Source organism: Oncorhynchus kisutch, linkage group LG15, assembly GCF_002021735.2.
Source record: "Oncorhynchus kisutch isolate 150728-3 linkage group LG15, Okis_V2, whole genome shotgun sequence".
NCBI classification, from domain to species: domain Eukaryota; kingdom Metazoa; phylum Chordata; class Actinopteri; order Salmoniformes; family Salmonidae; genus Oncorhynchus; species Oncorhynchus kisutch.
The window spans coordinates 58,007,080-58,022,716 of NC_034188.2; the positions used below are offsets into that span (position 1 = coordinate 58,007,080).

At 39.5% G+C, this 15,637-nt stretch overlaps 1 protein-coding gene across 1 annotated transcript in view; it reads left to right on the forward strand.

Moving 5' to 3' along the window:
- The first annotated feature begins 5,326 nt into the window (after nucleotides 1–5,326).
- LOC109905578 (transmembrane protein 255B) overlaps nucleotides 5,327–15,637 on the forward strand; it is a 31,878-nt gene continuing 21,567 nt past the window's right edge. The window contains exons 1-3 of the mRNA XM_020503027.2: nucleotides 5,327–5,525; nucleotides 6,386–6,528; nucleotides 9,193–9,255. Of these exons, the coding sequence (XP_020358616.1) occupies nucleotides 5,465–5,525; nucleotides 6,386–6,528; nucleotides 9,193–9,255 (267 nt within the window). The 5' untranslated portion in view covers nucleotides 5,327–5,464. The remainder of the gene's footprint in view (nucleotides 5,526–6,385; nucleotides 6,529–9,192; nucleotides 9,256–15,637) is intronic.

Consider the following 15,637-nt stretch of genomic DNA (forward strand, 5'->3'; position numbering starts at 1 on the left):
GATGAAAACCTGCTCCAGAGCACTCAGGAACTCAGACTGGGGCGAAGGTTCACCTTCCAACAGGACAACGACCCACAGCCAAGACAATGCAGGAGTGGCTTTGGGAAAAGTCTCTGAATGTCCTTGAGTGGCCCAGCCAGAGCCCGGACTTATACCCAATTGAACATCTCTAAAGAGACCTGGAAATAGCTATGCAGCAACACTCCCCATCCAACCTGATAGAACTTGAGAGGATCTGCAGAAAAAAAATGGGAGAAACTCCCTAAATACAGGTGTGCCAAGCTTATAGCTTGGAAGACTCGAGGCTGTAATGGCTGGCAAAGGTGCTTCAACAAAGTATTGAGTAAAGGGTCTGAATACTTATGTAAATGTGATTCTAAAAACCTGTTTTTGCTTTGTCATTCTGGGGTATTGTGTGTAGATTGATGAGGGAAAAAAGTATTTAATCAATTTTAGGATAAGTTTGTAACGTAACAAAATGTGGAAAAAGTCAAGGGGTCTGAATACTTTCTGAAGCCACTGAAGGTTATTATTGTGGAGTAACTACAACGTTATTGATCCATCCTCAGTTTTCACCTGTCACAGCCAATGTAACTGTTTGAAAGTCACCATTGGCCTCATGGTGAAATTCCTGAGCGGTTTCCTTCCCCTGAGTTAGAAAGTTCTGGTTGTCCATCCAAAGTGTAATAACTTCACCATGCTCAAAGGGATATTCAATGTCTGCTTTTTTATACCCATCTACCAATAGGTGTCAATTGAATCTATGTTTGAAATTCACTGCTCGACTGCGGGACCTTACAGATAATTCATTGTATGTGTGGGGTACAGAGAGGAGTCATTAAAAAATAATGTTAAACACTATTATTGCACAAAGAGTGAGTTCTTACTCCAGGACTTATTTAGGCTTGCCATAACAAAGGGGTTGAATACTTATTGACTCAAGACATTTCAGCTTTTCATTTTTTATTAATTTGTAAACATTTCACTTTGACATCATGGCCTATTGTGTAGGCAAGTTACACAAAATCTCAATTAATACATTTTAAAATCAAGCAGTAACACAACAAAATGTGGAAAAAGTCAAGGGGTGTGAATACTTTCTGAAGGTTTTATGGATTGCTTATTTCTAAGTGTTTGGCTTTAGCTGAGACCATTCTTTACAGAGTCTAGTACATTTGTCCAGGCCTCAATTGTTCCTTGACTCGTACCATTCATTCCCACTATCAATAATTCAATGTTATAATTTCTAATATTAACTGTATCAACTGTTGAATTAGGAGAGAGTCTCTTAGGGAGTGAGGGGATTGCCATCTAAGAGCCAACATCTATTTTGCGTCAGTAATCGTCACTGATTGATTGAGAGATTCAAGGAGCTATCATTGCTAAGTACCGTTGAAGTTGGAAGTTTACATACACCTTAGCCAAATACATTTAAACTCAGTTTTTCACAATTCCCGACATTTAATCCTAATAGAAATACCCTGTCTTGGGTCAGTTAGGATCACCACTTTATTTTAAGAATGTGAAATGTCAGAATAATAGTAGAGAAAATGATTTATTTCAGCTTTTATTTCTTTCATCGTATTCCCAGTGGGTCAGAAGTTTATATACACTCAATTAGTATTTGGTAGCATTGCCTTTAAATTGTTTAACTTGTGTCAAACGTTTTGGGTAGCCTTCCACAAGCTTCCCACAATAAGTTGGGTGAATTTTGGCCCATTCCTCCTGACAGAGCTGGTGTAACTGAGTCAGGTTTGTAGGTATGCTTGCTCGCATACGCTTTTTCATTTCTGTTGCTTCAATATATCCACATAATTTTAAATTTCTTATGATGCCATCTATTTTGTGAAGTCCCTCCTGCAGCAAAGCACCCCCACAACATGATGCTGCCACCCCCATGCTTCACGGTTGGAATGGTGTTCTTCGGCTTCCAGGTGTTCTTCGGCTTGCAGGCCTCCCCCTTTTTCCTCCAAACATAACGATGGTCATTATGGCCAAAACAGTTCTATTTTTGTTTCATCAGACCTGAGGACATTTCTCCAAAAAGTACGATCAATGTCCCCATGTGCAGTTGCAAACTGTAGTCTGGCTTTTTTTATGGCGGTTTTGGAGCAGTGGCTTCTTCCTTGCTGAGCGGCCTTTCAGGTTGTTTCGATATAGGACTCGTTTTACTGTGGATATAGATACTTTTGTACCTGTTTCCTCCAGCTTCTTCTTCAGGTCCTTTGCTGTTGTTCTGGGATTGATTTGCACTTTTTGCACCGAAGTACATTCATCTCTAGGAGACAGAATACGTCTCCTTCCTGAGCCGTATGACGGCTGCACGGTCCCATGGTGTTTATACTTGCGTACTATTGTTTGTACAGATGAGCGTGGTACCTTCAGGCATTTGGAAATTGCTCCCAAGGATGAACCAGACTTGTGGAGGTCTACAATTATTTTTTCTGGGATCTTGGCTGATTTCTTTTGATTTTCTCATGATGTGAAGCAAAGAGGCACTGAGTTTGAAGTTAGGCCTTGAAATACATCCACAGGTAGACCTCCAATTGACTCAAATTATGTCAATTAGCCTATCAGAAACTTCTAAAATCATGACATTGTTTTCTGGAATTATCCAAGCTGTTAAAAGGCACAGTCAATTTAGTGTATGTAAACTTTTGACCCACTGGAATTGTGATACAGTGAATTATAAGTGAAATAATCTGTCTGTAAACAATTGTTGGAAAAATGAATTGTGTCATGCACAAAGTAGATGTCCTAACCAACTTGCCAGATCTATAGTTTGTTAACAAGACATTTGTGGAGTAGTTGAAAAACAGGTTTTAATGACTCCAACCTAAGTACATGTAAACATCCGACTTCAACTGTAACATTGTAGATGCAAAGCATTGAATTCATGTGCTTAAAAATGTATTTTGTAACTTTGATCCAGAAGCATTTAACTGCAGGGCACGCCCACATCATATGAAGGACTGTGTCTACCTGATTTAGCAGACACTATGAACAGTTGGGAGTCGGTGCCAATTTCATCGTGAATCATTTCCTTGGTGTTAAATATAATCTGTGAACAAACTAAAAATAATAAATGGAGGTTTTGGATTACTGGATGCCAAGGTCATATTTATTCATATTCTGTTCCAGTTAAAGGCTTGTTCAGATTCAATTAGATCTGTGGACCATACTTTTTTAATGGTTAGCTCAGAATATGAGCTTTCCAAAAGTTGTTTGTATATTCTAGAGATCAGTCCTTTCAGGAGCCCAGATAATTTATGTTTAAATGTGATCAATGGATGGTTCGCTAGTTAGGTTTCACAAGGGACTCCAGTAAGAGACAGCATATTTATCTATATACTCAGCCAGGGGGAAAAAAATGCTAGTGTCTGTAAATATAATTTCATGTTGATATGGATAGCCCTCCTATGTCTACAGATATTCAGCCGTGGAAATATATTCATTCTGACAATACTTTTGAGTTTATATTCTCAGAGGAACAGGAACTCAAGCAGTTGAACATTTGAGGTGCCGGTACACAGCTCCTGTGAGCCCCTGCCAAGTCAAGCATTGTTCAACCACCAGAATTATGAGTAAATTACATAAAATCCTTGAAAGTTGTCAGATGACATCTAGTGGGCTTTTTGGGTACTTCAGATTATCCAGTGTATGATTATCTCCGCCCCCTGTTTGGCTTTATCACAGGTACAATATACAGTGGGGCAAAAAAGTATTTAGTCAGCCGCCAATTCTGCAAGTTCTCCCACTTAAAAAGATGAGAGAGGCCTGTAATTTTCATCATAGATACACTTCAACTATGACAGACACAATCACATTGTAGGATTTTTAATGAATGTATTTGCAAATTATGGTGGAAAATAAGTATAAAATAAGTATACTAAATACTTTTTTGCCCCACTGTATATATAGCCCATAAAAATATATAATACAAAAAATATATAATAGAACGATAAAACTGTAAAACATTATCCTAAATATAACTAATCTACTTAGTGAATACCATTGGTGTTTAATATTTAGGTTTCAGCTTTAAATATCCTTTATATTTTTCACCACTTATTTATTTGACTAGCTATATTAATGTCTTTGTTGTAAATATTTTGGTGACGAACTGGTGGCATTTGCGAAATAAGTCTATAGTTGGAAGAGTTGGAGTGAATAGAAAATAACGCCATTGTTGATTAGATGCTTTGTTTATTAATTAGGCTATTTTCTCTTGAACTATATGTTTGATCCACTAGACATTCATGGACAATACGGATATACAAAATTAATACTTTATATGAAAATATTAGTTATTCAAGTATAAAAGTCCAAAGTTACCATAGATTGCCACAGATTACCTGTTAATTATCAAAGTGTCTGAAAATGCTGGTAACTTTGGTAAATTACTGGTAGTTTTGCAACCCTAATCACCCATCAAGTGAAAATGACATCCTTTAGATGTACTGAAAAATGTAACATTGTGCACATCTAGGTATTGCATAAGATATTACATACATTACATGACCCAGCATGGCCAGGAGGCTGTACCAATTGGGCCTAGAGTTTTTCCCATTCAAAATTACAAATGCATGGAGAAAATTTGTTGCATGTTGACATGAACTGCAGCTTAGCTGAACATATTTAATAATGATGTTTAATGGTCCACATTATTGCGTTGTATTACTATTATTACGTTGTATTAAAATTAGGAGTGTTTCTCCCAAACAAGGGAAATCAGCGGTACTCATGTCTAAATCTAGTTTCTGTCCATGCAATCTCATCCATCTAGATTTATATGACAACTTTCACCTTTCTCGTGTGCTTAAATTGTACATTATCAAATCATCATCTGATTTTTCAGAAAGATTCATACAGAATAATGTAACAGACGAGTACATATACAATAATAATGATCTAGGCTTTAAGCAGAACCACAGAGGAAAGTCGGAGAGCGAGTGGGCCACATTCATAATTAAAACACCAAAAAACTAAGAAACATCCACGACTAATAGATACATGATGTTGAATCTAAAACACATGTAGGTTCATCTTAATTTTTGTTTAAACATCTCAAGGTATAGTAATGTAGGAGTGTAAAAAATAGCCCATGCAATTTCACATAAGATTAGCGTTTGTTTTTTTAACCGGACAATTCAATAAACCATAAAAGCATTCACAGTAAGATTCAATGACAAGAAGAAAACGCCCATTATTAGCCTAGTCCTTTTGTAACAAGTGAGCAGCGCATCATCGCAGCTGTAGCCTACTAGGAGCGGGATTTTACGCGTGCATATTTGGTAACACGTTGGCCAACCGTGCGCGCAGTGCTCTTAAAACATTTGAAGAGCTCCATGCTCAACAGACCGTGCGGAGGTATTCTGATATCAGCACAGTAGACGTAGCGCATTGGCTCACTCAGGGATATTGTGGATATTATACTACTCCGTGGAGCATCCGTTTGGGGAGCATGACAACCGGAGCCATTCGGGACGCAGCGGATCGGGAGAAGCCCGCTCTCAGTCAAGCAGGTAGGCTATACTGCGAATTAGATTATTATTGTTTTTTGCCATATTACGCTTTGTAAATTATGACAGCAACAATTAAATAGCTTAGTTGAAAGGATTTCGTTTTGGTGAAGGAAAATGCAAGTGATTTTTGTCTGTGTACATGAAAACTATGTAAGTTATATACTTATTTAAAAACATTATGTGTGCAGAATTTTGACCTAGCCTATAATTCCCAAAGCAGCTTTGCCTAATCATTAATCAAATAAAGAAAATATGACATCTATTTGCAGGTTTTACCTTTCATTTTTAAGATGTACATTGTTGTAATGACGTTTAACTGATCGCAAATTAGAATTCAGCCTATTGTGGTTATTATACTGGCTAATTATCCATTTGCAGACTTGGTAGAGCTGTTTTACAGATGTGGAATTATCATATTAATAATCTATATTATTTAGAAAATAGTAAATCATGGACTGGACCATATCTGCTCCCTCTCTGTGCTAGATTCTCAGTAAAACATGTCACTTTTTATTTTGTTTTGATCATAAATGGTCCCATCCAACATTTCCATGTGGGGCCCAAATGGGTTAGTGAACGGCTTTTCCTTAGGCCCCATGAGTAAAACCCAACAGGGACCCAAAACGTTTTTTCCTCAGGTTCCAGGTTGGCTCCACACGTGGGTATGAAGCCAAATATGAGCCCACATAAAACCCAACATGGCAATCACATGTGGGGCCAACGTGGATACTGAGGACAAATCTTAGTGGGCCCCTTCTGGTTATCCTCCTAGGACCCCAAGTGTTAACCCTTCTTTAACTCACCTGGATATATTGTACAGTGAAATGGTATTGTGACTCATTATGCATCTGTGGGTTCAGAACTGATGAAGAGGAGGAACAGGATGGCGATATGGCTGGTACTGGGCATGCTCTGTCTGTCCCTGGTCCTGGTCATTCTGGGGATCTACACCACCACTCGCACAGAGAGCCTCAGCATCACCGGATACACCTCTGGAGTCATTGTAAGTACATCTTCATCATTATCATCATCATCATACTTACAGTGCCTTGCGAAAGTATTCGGCCCCCTTGAACTTTGCGACCTTTTGCCACATTTCAGGCTTCAAACATAAAGATATAAAACTGTATTTTTTTTGTAAAGAATCAACAACAAGTGGGACACAATCATGAAGTGGAACAACATTTATTGGATATTTCAAACTTTTTTAACAAATCAAAAACTGAAAAATTGGGCGTGCAAAATTATTCAGCCCCTTTACTTTCAGTGCAGCAAACTCTCTCCAGAAGTTCAGTGAGGATCTCTGAATGATCCAATGTTGACCTAAATGACTAATGATGATAAATACAATCCACCTGTGTGTAATCAAGTCTCCGTATAAATGCACCTGCACCTGAGGTCCGTTAAAAGCGCAGAGAGCATCATGAAGAACAAGGAACACACCAGGCAGGTCCGAGATACTGTTGTGAAGAAGTTTAAAGCCGGATTTGGATACAAAAGATTTCCCAAGCTTTAAACATCCCAAGGAGCACTGTGCAAGCGATAATATTGAAATGGAAGGAGTATCAGACCACTGCAAATCTACCAAGACCTGGCCGTCCCTCTAAACTTTCAGCTCATACAAGGAGAAGACTGATCAGAGATGCAGCCAAGAGGCCCATGATCACTCTGGATGAACTGCAGAGATCTACAGCTGAGGTGGGAGACTCTGTCCATAGGACAACAATCAGTCGTATTTTGCACAAATCTGGCCTTTATGGAAGAGTGGCAAGAAGAAAGCCATTTCTTAAAGATATCCATAAAAAGTGTCGTTTAAAGTTTGCCACAAGCCACCTGGGAGACACACCAAACATGTGGAAGAAGGTGCTCTGGTCAGATGAAACCAAAATTGAACTTTTTGGCAACAATGCAAAACGTTATGTTTGGCGTAAAAGCAACACAGCCCATCACCCTGAACACCATCCCCACTGTCAAACATGGTGGTGGCAGCATCATGGTTTGGGCCTGCTTTTCTTCAGCAGGGACAGGGATGATGGTTAAAATTGATTGGAAGATGGATGGAGCCAAATACAGGACCATTCTGGAAGAAAACCTGATGGAGTCTGCAAAAGACCTGAGACTGGGACGGAGATTTGTCTTCCAACAAACAAGACAATGATCCAAAACATAAAGCAAAATCTACAATGGAATGGTTCAAAAATAAACATATCCAGGTGTTAGAATGGCCAAGTCAAAGTCCAGACCTGAATCCAATCGAGAATCTGTGGAAAGAACTGAAAACTGCTGTTCACAAATGTTCTCCATCCAACCTCACTGAGCTCGAGCTGTTTTGCAAGGAGGAATGGGAAAAATGTTCAGTCTCTCGATGTGCAAAACTGATAGAGACATACCCCAAGCGACTTACAGCTGTAATCGCAGCAAAAGGTGGCGCTACAAAGTATTAACTTAAGGGGGCTGAATAATTTTGCACGCCCAATTTTTCAGTTTTTGATTTGTTAAAAAAGTTTGAAATATCCAATAAATGTCGTTCCACTTCATGATTGTGTCCCACTTGTTGTTGATTCTTCACAAAAAATACAGTTTTATATCTTTATGTTTGAAGCCTGAAATGTGGCAAAAGGTCGCAAAGTTCAAGGGGGCCGAATACTTTCGCAAGGCACTGTATGTTCATCTGCCATTTTGTTGAAAATTACTCACTATACATATAAATGAACTATTAATAACAACAAACACATTTTCACAAAAGTTCTCTCTTTTTGTCATAAAAAAACAACACAGACCTTAAGAAAATAAAGAAGTTGCAATGCCAAGAAGGCAGGTCTCCAGAAATGATTCACGGATGGGGAAACTGTGGTTTGTGAGTCGTTGTCCGCAAAACAAGATGTCTTCCAAATTATGACAATTAAAGTCTCATAAATGTTGTGAGAACAAACCCTGATCTTATAGCACATGACAGACAAACAACATATATTTCAGCTGTTATTTGCATCACAGCCAGTAAATATTTCCAGTAGATTTGATATACATTTAAAGACAGATCATTTCCAAGTGTATAATCTCGTTTGACCCAGAACTAAAGTTTTATGTAATTGGTCAGCTGCTCGATTAAGTTGTGGGTCCATATGTGTTAAGAGATTGGATCAAGAGATGCTAGAACGAGACGCTCCACCTTCTCTCTTTGCAAGTTACGGCCCGGCCCGAATGTCCCCTTCCCTTCGGAAATTCAAAATATGCTAACAACTGCGAAATTGCCATTTGTCCAAATAACCAGTGACGAAAAACCCAAACACCAGAACTACTGCTACTCGTTATCCCACACAGCCCATTCCTTTCCGAGAGTTCTACGGCACCACAGCCATGTTGTTAACAGGTTCATTTTCTATTATGTCCATGTTTTAAACCTTGGCATTTCTTCAGCTGGATCACCACAACTCAATTCTGATTTGTGGGTACATTAGTGATTCAACTGCACAGTTCATTGACACTTCCAATTCTGTAGTAGTAGTAGTCCACCAGGGGATAATCTTTGCATAACAATAACATCAGTGAACAGAGTTGTTATTTATCTCTTGATTTGCATGGCTTTTAATAGTGCATAAAGTTCTCTACAATAAGAGCCAACCGCTGGCATCTCTCTAACAGTGGCTGTTCTATTTGATCTCTGCAGTTGGCGTTTGGATCCTTCCTGGGTGTTCTTGGACTCTGCCTGGAGGAAAACCGAAAACAGCTGGTACCTTTCTACTACTTCTCACTCATTTTTCACATTTGTACTATCCTTCCTCCTGAATGGTCTCTCTCTCTTCCTCTGCTTATCCCATAATGTTCTTGCCTGATCCATCTCTCTCTTTCATCCTCTTGGTTATAATTGCATCCATGCACAGCAGAGATTGATTTGGGTAACTGCAGGCTGTGTGCAGGCTTTTCTTCCCATCCCAACACTATAACACCTGATTTAGCGGATAGTGGACCAAATTAGTTTTTTTAGAAATAGATTACTTGGGGTTGAGTTTTGGTTTCAAAGTATTTCCATATTGCATCTTTCAGTTAATTGTCTTTTTTTAATCGGTCATAGAGAGTGGGGATGATTAAGAATAGCGATTGGTGTGGTATCCAAGCAACAGCCACAACCTCTGTTTTGTGTAAAAGCCAGAAATATGGCCTGTAAAATATAAAAGGAAATACATTCAAACTCATTGGATAATAGTCTTGAAAGATCTATTTCTATAAATATTTAAATCATTGCAGCCAGTTGTTATTTGAAGTGAAACATATGCCCTGATAATCGCTGCAACCAAAAACACTGTTTATAAGGTAGAATTCAGGGTTGAGCATTCCAATCTTTTACACACCAATCAATATAATACAAAATTAAAGAACCTGATCTTCAACCAGCTCAAGTCAACAGACTCAGCACGGCCAACTCTGTCTTTCCAGTCCAAACCACATCCCATGGTACTCTGTTCGGTTGGGTTGACTCTCCACCTCACACAGCAGGACTAGTCATTAACAAGTTAGAGAAGATGGACAGAGTAGTGTGTGTGTGGTGTGTGTGTGTGTGTGTGTGTGCATGCATGTATAGTGGATAAGGATATTGATTGATGTGTATGTGTGTGGCTTCTCCATACCATCCCATCTAATTTTATCCAGCAGAGGAAAACATTGTGAAAAAGGAGAGAGATACTGAGTGTATAAACAGAAAGCAACTTGTTAGGTCGAGGTAAGACAGGGAGATGGAGAGAGTGAGGGGACCCCAGCATAGAGGAGTAAATGTGCCTGGCTTGGAAAGGATGTCAATGCCTGCAGTGCACACACACACACACACACACACACACACACACACACACACACACACACACACACACACACACACACACACACACACACACACACACACACACACACACACACACACACACACACACACACACACACACACACAAAAACAAAAACAAAAACACAATAGTTAATTAATGATTCTTTAAAATGATTCCAGATGGGTATTTGTTAGCTGTTGTTCTGTTATCAATACATTTTACCACAGTTTTCTTGGAATTTAGAAAAACTGTAAACTTTAGTGAGCTTGTAATATGAAGTAAAGCAGTCTGATGCTAATTATTCTCACCTGCTCATTTCTGTCTTGTTACGGTTCTTGGAATCTTATAAGAAATACAAATTAAAATCATAATAAATGTTAAAGAAGCCTTTTTAATGATACTTCAATGTAGGTAAACAGAGATGGGGGGGGGATAGGGTGTTATAGAGAGTGTGGTCTGTCAGTTATTATTACACTGAACAAAAATATAATCGCAACATGTGAAGTGTTGGTCCTATGTTTCATGAGCTGAAATAAAAGATCTCAGAAATGTTCCATAATCACCAAAAACACACTGACGGGTGTGGCATATCAGGAATCTGATTAAACAGTATGATAATTACACAGGTGCACCTTGTGTTGGGGACCATAAATGGCCACTCGAAAATGGGCAGTTTTGTCACGCAACACAATGCCACAGATGTCTCAAGTTTTGAGGGAGCGTGCAATTGGCATGATGACTCCAGGAATATCCACCAGAGCTGTTGCCAGAGAATTTAATGTTAATTTCTCTACCAGAAGCTGCCTCCAACGTCGTTTTATAGAATTTGTCAGTACGTCCAACTAGCCTCACAACCGCAGACTACGTGTATGTTGTTGTGTGGACGAGCAGTTAGCCGATGTCAACTTTGTGAACAGAGTGCCCGATGGTGGCAGTGGGGTTATGGTATGGGCAGGCATAAGCTATGGACAACGAACACAATTGCATTTTATCAATGGCAATTTGAATGCACAGAAATACCGTGACAAGAGCCTGAGGCCCATTGTGAGGCCCATTTAAAAACAAAAGCTATCTATGGCCAACAGATGCTTAGCTGTATTCCCATTAATGTGAAATCCATAGATTAAGACCTAATGAATTAATTTCAGTAAAATCAATGACATTTTTCCATGTTGCGTTTATATTTTTGTTCAGTATAACAGGCAACTGTTATTTTGTCTAATTCTAATCATGTCTGTAGTCATGTCCAAGATAGACACGTCCAGCTATCTGTTAAACTGATATTTTCATATACTCGACATTACCTCAGTGGCTGTCACATACTAGCTTATTGGCCAGAATGGCTACCAGGGCTCCAGTCCTTTTATTTATTTTATTTTATTTATTTCACCTTTATTTAACCAGGTAGGCAAGTTGAGAACAAGTTCTCATTTGCAATTGCGACCTGGCCAAGATAAAGCAAAGCAGTTCGACACAGAGTTACACATGGAGTAAAACAAACATACAGTCAATAATACAGTATAAACAAGTCTATATACGATGTGAGCAAATGAGGTGAGATAAGGGAGGTAAAGGCAAAAAAAGGCTATGGTGGCAAAGTAAATACAATATAGCAAGTAAAACACTGGAATGGTAGATTTGCAATGGAAGAATGTGCAAAGTAGAAATACAAATAATGGGGTGCAAAGGAGCAAAATAAATAAATACATTAAATACAGTAGGGAAAGAGGTAGTTGTTTGGGCTAAATTATAGGTGGGCTATGTACAGGTGCAGTGATCTGTGAGCTGCTCTGACAGTTGGTGCTTAAAGCTAGTGAGGGAGATAAGTGTTTCCAGTTTCAGAGATTTTTGTAGTTCGTTCCAGTCATTGGCAGCAGAGAACTGGAAGGAGAGGCGGCCAAAGAAATAATTGGTAAACCACCCTGGTTAAGTTTAGGCTACTTACTTACTGACTTAGGCTCATCTCCCATCAGAGATCACAGACCATTGACGATGTGCAGAGGTTATCCCATAGCTAAATATTTCTGCTACGAGTGGTCTCTGAGGCTAGGGTAGTGTTTATTAGGGCAGGGGTTCTCAAACTTTTGGGACTGGGGACACCTATTGTAATAGCAAATTAATCGGGGACCCCCTCATAATCAGAACACAACTCAAGTGAGATAAAGAAAATAGGAGTTTTACAATGAATTCGGCCGTGCATGGCCGAACTAACCAAGTTTCGGGCCCTGGGAAGGAACATTTTAAAGGTTCGCCTCTTGGAATTGCAGTTTTCAAGCTAATTTCCTGCAATTTTACAAATGAGGCAGAGAGAAAACTTTACCAGGTGTATTTTAAAAATGTATTTTTCACAAATATCCGAGTGTGTCTGCCAGGTCCATGTTGCCTAGTGTTAATACCATAAATGATAGATTCATAATATTACATTGTATTTTATTACACCCTTTAAACTTATTCCACTGATCCCTTGGCCAAAATCATTTAATCGGTTTCTGTAAGTAATATTCATTAACAAAAGAGGGGGAAAAAATAACGTTTTATACATATACACACAAAGTGTACAAAACATGAGGAACACCTGCTCTTTCAATTACACAGACTGAACATGTGAATCCTGGTGAAAGTTATGAGCTCTTATACATGTCACCTGTCAAATCCACTTCCGTCAGTGTAGATGAAGGGGAGGAGACAAGTTAAAGAAAGATTTGTATGCCTTGATACAATTGAGATATGGATTGTGTGCCATTCAGAGAGGGAATGGTTAAGACAACAGATTGAAGTGCCTTTGAACGGGGTATGGTAGTAGGTGCCAGGCGCACCAGTTTGAGTTTGTCAAGAACTGCAACGCAACTGGGTTTTTCATGTTCAACTGTTTCCTGTGTGTATCAAGAATGTTCCACCACCCAAAGGACATCCAGCCAACTTGACACAACTGTGGGAAGCGTTGGAGTCAACTAGGGCCAGCATCCCTGTGGAACGCTTTCAACACCTTGTGGACCATGCCCAGACGAATTGAGGCTGTTCTGAGGGCAATATTAGGAAGATGTTCTTAATAATTTGTACACTCAGTGTATATTCAGTGCCTTCAGAAAGTATTTACACCCCTTGACCTTTTCCACATTTTGTTGTGTACCATCCTGAATGTTAAATTGATTAAATTGAGAGACAATACCCGATAATGTCAAAGTGGAATTATGTTTTTAGCCATTTTTACACATGAATAAAAAATGAATAGCTGGAATGTCTTACGGCAATAAGTATTCAACCCTTTGTTATGACCTAAATAAGTTCAGGAGTAAGAATATGCTTAACATGTCACATAATACGTTGCATCGACTCAAACTGTGTGCTGTAATAGTGTTTAACATTATTTTTTAATGACTACCTCATCTGTACCCACACTTACAATTATCTGTAAGGTCCCTCGGTCGAGTACTGAATTTCAAACACAGATTCAACCACAAAGACCAGGGAGGTTTTCCAATGCCTCGCAAGAAAAGGGCACATATTGGTAAGCAGACATTGTATATCCCTTTGTGCATGGTGAAGTTATTCATTTCACTTTGGATGGTGTATCAATACACCCAGTCACTGAAAAGATATAGGCATCCTTCCTAACTCAGTTGCCAGTCCAATGGTGACTTTAAAATAGTTGCAGAGTTTAATGGCTGTGATAGGAGAAAACTGAGGATGGATCAACAGCATTGTAGTTACTCCACAATACTAACCTAATTGACAGAGTGAAAAGAAGGAAGCATGGACAGAAGAAAAAGTATTCCCAAACTGAATAAGTCACTAAAGTAATACTGCAAAAAATGTGGCAAAACAATTCACATTTTGTCTTGAATACAAAGTGTTATGTTTGGGGCAAATCCAATACAACATGATACTGAGTACCAATTTTCATATTTTCAAACATAGTGGTTGCTGCATCATGTTATGGGCAATGTTCCCTCTAAGCTGCGCATGTGTGCAGGCGTGCAGCTCCCCCAGGACTGCCGTGCAAAATAAAAATCAGCCTGCGCAGAGAAGGTCGAGATTGAACTTCACTCAACTTTCTAGTTTCCCCCTTTAGTTAACATTATCAACGTTCCCCTCTACTGTGCTAATGGTGAACGAAATGAACGCAATATTAGCCGCTTTCAATGCAACATACTGAAACAAAGCAAACTATGCAAGAGATTCTTGTGTAGGCAGAACGCATTGGAGTAGGATTCAATTGCATTGACAGGCACGACTCAGGCCCATACTCTACACAGACCGGTGCGCCATAATCAATCAGAGCTGCAGAATCCCTATATGCAAATACACCATTGCCATATATGGATCTGTGTCAGTCACTTTGAACTGGTCTGTGTTTACAGCATGAGTAGATGCGCTTCTTAGAGCTGCATGTAGCCAGCCAGGTGTGTACATTTGTTCATATTCTTTGCTAGTAAGTGAGTTATTAGCCCTGTTATAGCAAATTTCTAGTCAGTAATGGGGGAGTGGTTGCTTCCTACAAGATTACAATATGTGTGCATTTCTAGACATCTTTGAACAGCAAGTCAGGTCAAGAGCTTTTTTCTTTCTTTCTAAAAATCTAATAAAATCTAATTTTATTTGTCACTTGCGCCGAATACAACAGGTGTAGACCTTACAGTGAAATGCTTACTTACAAGCCCTTAACCAACAATGCAGTTAATAACAAATAGTTAAAGCGGGGCTATATACAGGGGTACCGGTACAGAGTCAATGTGGAGGCTATATACAGGGGTACCGGTACAGAGTCAATGTGGAGGCTATATACAGGGGTACCGGTACAGAGTCAATGTGGAGGCTATATACAGGGGTACCGGTACAGAGTCAATGTGGAGGCTATATACAGGGGTACCGGTACAGAGTCAATGTGGAGGCTATATACAGGGGTACCGGTACAGAGTCAATGTGGAGGCTATATACAGGGGTACCGGTACAGAGTCAATGTGGAGGCTATATACAGGGGTACCGGTACAGAGTCAATGTGGAGGCTATATACAGGGGTACCGGTACAGAGTCAATGTGGAGGCTATATACAGGGGTACCGGTACAGAGTCAATGTGGAGGCTATACAGGGGTACCGGTACAGAGTCAATGTGGAGGCTATATACAGGGGTACCGGTACAGAGTCAATGTGGAGGCTATATACAGGGGTACCGGTACAGAGTCAATGTGGAGGCTATATACAGGGGTACCGGTACAGAGTCAATGTGGAGGCTATATACAGGGGTACCGGTACAGAGTCAATGTGGAGGCTATATACAGGGGTACCGGTACAGAGTC